The 5,514-nt window shown below is 39.6% G+C and overlaps 1 protein-coding gene across 1 annotated transcript in view; it reads left to right on the top strand.

The window, feature by feature from the left end:
- Positions 1 to 1,264: 1,264 nt before the first annotated feature.
- CASP3 (caspase 3) overlaps positions 1,265 to 5,514 on the top strand; it is a 10,199-nt gene continuing 5,949 nt past the window's right edge. Inside the window, exons 1-4 of the mRNA XM_015417408.1 lie at positions 1,265 to 1,333; positions 2,360 to 2,484; positions 4,006 to 4,134; positions 5,196 to 5,371. Coding sequence (XP_015272894.1) covers positions 2,421 to 2,484; positions 4,006 to 4,134; positions 5,196 to 5,371 — 369 coding nt within the window. The 5' untranslated portion in view covers positions 1,265 to 1,333; positions 2,360 to 2,420. The remainder of the gene's footprint in view (positions 1,334 to 2,359; positions 2,485 to 4,005; positions 4,135 to 5,195; positions 5,372 to 5,514) is intronic.

The raw sequence follows: 5,514 nt of genomic DNA, 5'->3' as shown, positions 1-5,514 counted from the left end.
GTGCTGTGGAGCAGAAACAAATACAGCTGACAGAGCATGTCTCTGATGTACAAAATCATAATAGACGTCTGCTTATGGATGAATTTTTTGTGGTTCTTTGTTCTTTAAACGTGTATCCAACTGACTTAATTTCAAAGACAGTTTGTCTTTTCAAATGGGCTGTAATTACCATTTTTAAAGTAAGGAATGTTCTATTTCATTTTAAGCCTGTGCATGTATCTGATGTTCTGAGGAGCCACATTCTTAAACAGTTAAAAATACGGTGATAATCTTTATTCTTTGAGTTTTCTGGTCTTGCTACAGCATACACATTGTTATTGAAGCAGAGTTTCCGATAATGCTGTAAGCATTCCCTTTTCTGTTTCTTCTTTTATGATTTACAGCAGATCTAGTCCTCAGCATAACTACAGATCTAATGTTCCTTGAATCATTATCTATTAAACATTAAAACTGGATAATGCATTAGAATTGTGCTCTTATCTGATGCAAATTGAGGATCTCATTGTAAAGAAGTTGCCACTCCAGGGACTCACTCTGATAGTGCTCTTCATCCTGGCCGTGGGCTATTTGCTGCACAAAGGAGGGAACTCCACATTCAACACATAAACAGTTTTCTTTATTTACTAAATCCAAGGATGGAGTGGGTGAGCAGACAAGAAAACAAGGTAACAGTGCCGTACTCAATGCAAATAAAAGTCAAAATTACACAGCAGTTACCACAAGCAACAGCCCAAGCCTTCAAATGAATTCCTCATACAAGGCTCCTGAAGAGGGGTGAATTCCAAGGGTCTCTTGGCTCTCCTCCCATTTCCTACTTGGCTTTCTCTGTCTGATGACTAATGGCTGATAGTACTACACCAATTCTACTCCCTCTTTATCCATCTCACCTATTAAGCTATCTCAGCCTTAATTTGCCCCAGCTGTTACTACCATTCTGTGAAAGCAAAGGTTCTGGATGACTCAAACCATCTAAGGGGTTTACTCTACCTGCTACAGGGCCTAAAAAAAAGGAGGACATCATGAAAGGTTTGAACACTGCTGTCACACTTTACACTTGTGTTTGAACTAATTCATTTGATACTTGAGAAATTGATACCTAGTTTGGAGTTCCTTGTCTGATTATAGGGTTCTAAATCAGATTCAGGTTGATTATACTGGAGACAAAGCACTCAAACAGAACTTGTGGTGCATTTAAGAAATAATATGGAAAAGGTGCCCACTGTGATATTTTTTTCCTCTGTTTAGAATTAGAAGCTGCAATGATGGACACAAACCATATACTGAAATCATCACAGACTTTGACAGATGCAAAAAAAATCTCTGGTTCTGAAGGGTAAGTGTGGGTTTTGGTGGTAGTCTTTGTTTAGATTAATTGCTTCTTGCTGTTGGCAAAGGGTGTAGTCTCCAGATTACCAGGGCCCTTGGACAAGTGTCTCTATCCTTTTTTTTGGGGGGGGGGTAAAATAATTGGGAGGGAACTTATTTTACTGCCATACATAATTTTTATAATTTATAATGGTGCATAGAATTGTGCTATTTTGTACCTTTATGGAATTTACAAGTATAAAAGCCTGAGCTTTCTACAAGCAAATTACTACATTGAACTCTTCAACAGGGCTTCATTATAGCATATGCACATTATAGCATATTAATTGTGGACAAAATTAGTCACATCTAAGGAATATATTTCCTTGAAATCATGTGTTGTATGTCTACTATAGGAATTATTGTTAATGCTGTAGATTCTTACATTACAAAGTAGAACTTTGCCTTGAAAAACTTTTCTGTTATTTTGAAAGAGAAAATATTTCACAAGGTTTTTTGTTTTGTTTTTTTGCCTCAGTGCTCCTTTAAATTTCTAATTTTTCTACTGGGAAAACTGAAAAAAGTCTTTGAAGAGAAAAGGGATTCCCCCTCTCCCCAGCCAAATCTGTTCCGCACCCCCCACCATGGCCTTTACATATCTATTCTCTCACTAGACAGTGCAGTGGATTTTACCCCAATCCTTTCACTCCATTGATAAAAGTTTATTGATTTATTCATTTATTAAAATATTGTACTCCACCATGCTTTTTGGCCCACGTTTGGAGTCTTCTTCCAACTTAAGAGCTGCTTAAGTTGGAGGAAGAGCCACTTTGAAGTTGGATCAGCCCCATCTCCAGTATTTCGGTGACTTTATTTTCAGTTCTCTCAAATGTACAAGGCAACTAGTTTTTCCTAGCTGTTTCTTATTCCATGACTTCATAATAAATTTCTACTTGTGCAAAGCCCCATAGGTATAAATCAGACAATCAGTTTTACATTTAGCTTTATTCAACTGCTAAGATTCTACATTTTGCTTTGTCTTATTTCCTTATAGGAAGAGCATACCTGTCAGCAAATCTGTTGACTCTGTGATACAGGCAGATGAGAGTTACAGAATGGATCATGCAGAAATGGGGCTGTGTGTATTGGTCAACAATAAAAACTTTCATCCTGCTACTGGTATGGACTGCCTTTGCATTTCATGTGTGCACACATTCCTTAGTTAAAGTAAAAAGAATGACACACCCACCCAACTTCTGAGGTTCATAGAATCATAGTGTTGGAAGGGACCTCCAGGGTCATCTAGTCCAACCCCCTGCGCAATGCAGGAAATTCACAAATACCTCCCCCTCCACACCCACAGTGACCGCTGTTCCACACCCAGAACAGAAGATGACAAAAAACCCTCCAGGATTGATTTCTTACCCCAAAGTGACAATCAGCATTTCCCTGGGCATGTAAAAAAGGGCCACAAGAACTAAGTACTGAGGCCCTTCCTGCCCTCCCTCTCTTGTTCTGCCTAAGTTCACAGAATCCGCATTGCTGTCAGATGGCTATCTACCCTCTGTTTGAAAACCTCCAAAGAAGGAGAGCCCACCACTTCCCAAGGAAGCCTGCTCCACTAAGGAACTGCTCTGTCAGGAAGTTCTTCCTAATGTGTAGCCGAAAACTCTTCTGATTTAATTTCAACCGGTTGGTTCTGGTCCGACCTTCTGGGGCAACAGAAAACAACTCCACACTATCCTCTAGATGACAGCCCTTCAAGTACTTGAAGATAGTTATCATATCTCCTCTCCAGGCGAAACATGCCCAGCTCCCTCAACCTTTCCTCATAGGTCTTGATCTCCAAACCCCTCACCATCTTCGTTGCTCTCCTCTGGACACGTTCCAGCTTGTCTATATCCTTCTTAAATTGTGGTGCCCAAAATTGAACACAATACTAGGTGAGGTCTAACCAGAGCAGAGTAAAGTGGTACCATCACATCTTGTGATTTGGACACTATACTTCTGTTAATACAGCCCAAAATCGCATTTGCCTTTTTAGCAACCACATCACACTGCTGACTCATGTTCAGTGTATGGTCTACTAAGACCACTAGATCCTTTTCGCACATACTGCTGCCAAGACAAGTTTGCTCACCAAGAGATTTGCTGACTATCTTGCATTTGCTGGTTAATCATCCAACTGCATTCATTAAAATAATTTTTTGTAAAGATATTATGCATCCATTGTTTTCATTCCTGTTGTGTGTTCAGAATCAAATTGGTCTCATACTTTTAATTAAATTTTTGTGGGAGAGAAGTCTTCTGTCAACTATGCAGTTCCATATTTTATCAGTGTGAATAGAACTTTCCTGTGATGCAAACTGAAGAGCCAGTTTGGTGTAGTGGTTAAGTGTGTGTACTCTAATCTGGGAGAACCAGGTTTGATTCCCCACTCCTCCACTTGTACCTGCTGATGTGACCTTGGGTCAGTCACAAGCTCTGGCACAGCAGTTCCTGAAAGAGCAGTTTGTGTCAGAGTTCTCTCAGCCCCACCCACCTCCCAGGGTGTCTGTTGTGGGGAGGGAAAGGGAAAGGAGTTTGTAAACCGCTCTGAGACTCCAAGTGAAGGGCGGGGTATAAATCCAATCTCTTCTTCCTGCAATAACAGATTATTTTGGGAATTGAATTAACATTTTCCCCCTCTTAAATCTAAAGGGATGGCATATCGATCTGGTACGGATGCAGATGCTGCACGTGTTATAGAAACTTTCAGGACCTTGGGTTATACTGTCAAGCCATATAATGATCTTACCTGTAAACAGATGGTTGATGTTCTGCAAAATGGTGAGTAGCTACTTACTAGGCTAATTCTAATTGTGTTGAAACATAAAGTACAATAACCTAATTTAAAGGTTTAGTTTCAGTGTATCTTAGAAATGGGGAAACTGGCTATTAAATTAACTTTTGAGCATTCTACTTGTAAAGGCATCTTAATTACAGGGAGGGATTTATGGAGCAGTAGATTACATGCACACACAGGCATTGCTGTAGCATGCTCCACCACAACACAGACATACTGCTTTGGCACAGTCTGTCACCTGTTAGAGAGGAGAAGGCACCTCCCCCTGACCTTTTCTTTTTTTTAAGGGAATGTATGCATGCATCACTAATCACTGATTGCAGACCCAGCAGCAAGATGTCAGTTTTTTACCTCCATTCAACATCCTGCTATGTATGTAGATCCCAATCTAGAGAATGGGTTTTTTTTTTAATTAATGCAATGTGAATTCAATATACTGTTCAAAACTTAAATTGTTCCTCCGTCAAGAAGGGTGATAGATTCTGTACTTTTTTAGGAACATAATTAATTCTAGAAAATCTGTCTTATTATAGAAGAGGCTGTCCCTGCCTCATTTATCAATGGGTCATATAGCATTTTAGTAAGATTTATCTTAATGTACCTTATGGACAGAGGGACCTTATGGAGAATTTTAGGAATTGTGTTTGATCGTAAGTCCCAACTTATGTTAAGATGTTCAGTGGTTTGTAAGAGCACAGCAGAAGTCTCCTTGTTCTTCAATAGAGGCTAATAAGCCTAGTTCGAATACACATAGTATTGGGCTTTTGGTCACATTATGCACTGCTTATGGCTTCGTGCCTAGCTGCTTTTGATGCTGCTTGTCCCAGAGACCATCACAGCCACAAAATCACTTGTGGTGCTTTTGGAGAGGGCTTAAGTGCAGTCACCGCAACCAGTGTGGCCTGCATTAAGAAAAACAAGAAATGTGCTTATTTTGAAAATGAAGAATGTGATTAACTGAAACCATTTGGTCCACGGGGAAAACGTCAGATTGGTCTCTTGGATTTCTGACATTCAAATTCACTCTTTGTCTTCTTTTTTTAAGTTTCAAAGGATGATCACAGCAAGGAAAATTGCCTTGTCTGTGTCTTGTTAAGCCATGGAGAGGATGGTCTGATCTACGGTACAGATGGCCCCCTGGAGCTAAAAATGGTAACAAGCCTGTTCAGAGGAGATAGGTGCAAAACCTTAGCAGGAAAGCCAAAGCTTTTCTTTATTCAGGTAATTATACAAAGTGGTCAGATGGGTAGATTTGTAGTAACAGACTACACTGAAGTTGATGAAATGTTACATTGTGTATACATTTATAGAGTGGCACCTAAGAAGATACAAATATAGTCATTGGTCTACATTATCAGTTAACT

Source organism: Gekko japonicus, unplaced genomic scaffold (assembly GCF_001447785.1).
Source record: "Gekko japonicus isolate JY-2015 unplaced genomic scaffold, Gekko_japonicus_V1.1 scaffold2473, whole genome shotgun sequence".
Lineage (NCBI taxonomy): Eukaryota > Metazoa > Chordata > Lepidosauria > Squamata > Gekkonidae > Gekko > Gekko japonicus.
Note: the sequence above shows the minus strand (reverse complement) of the source record. Positions and strands in the feature narration are given on the sequence as shown.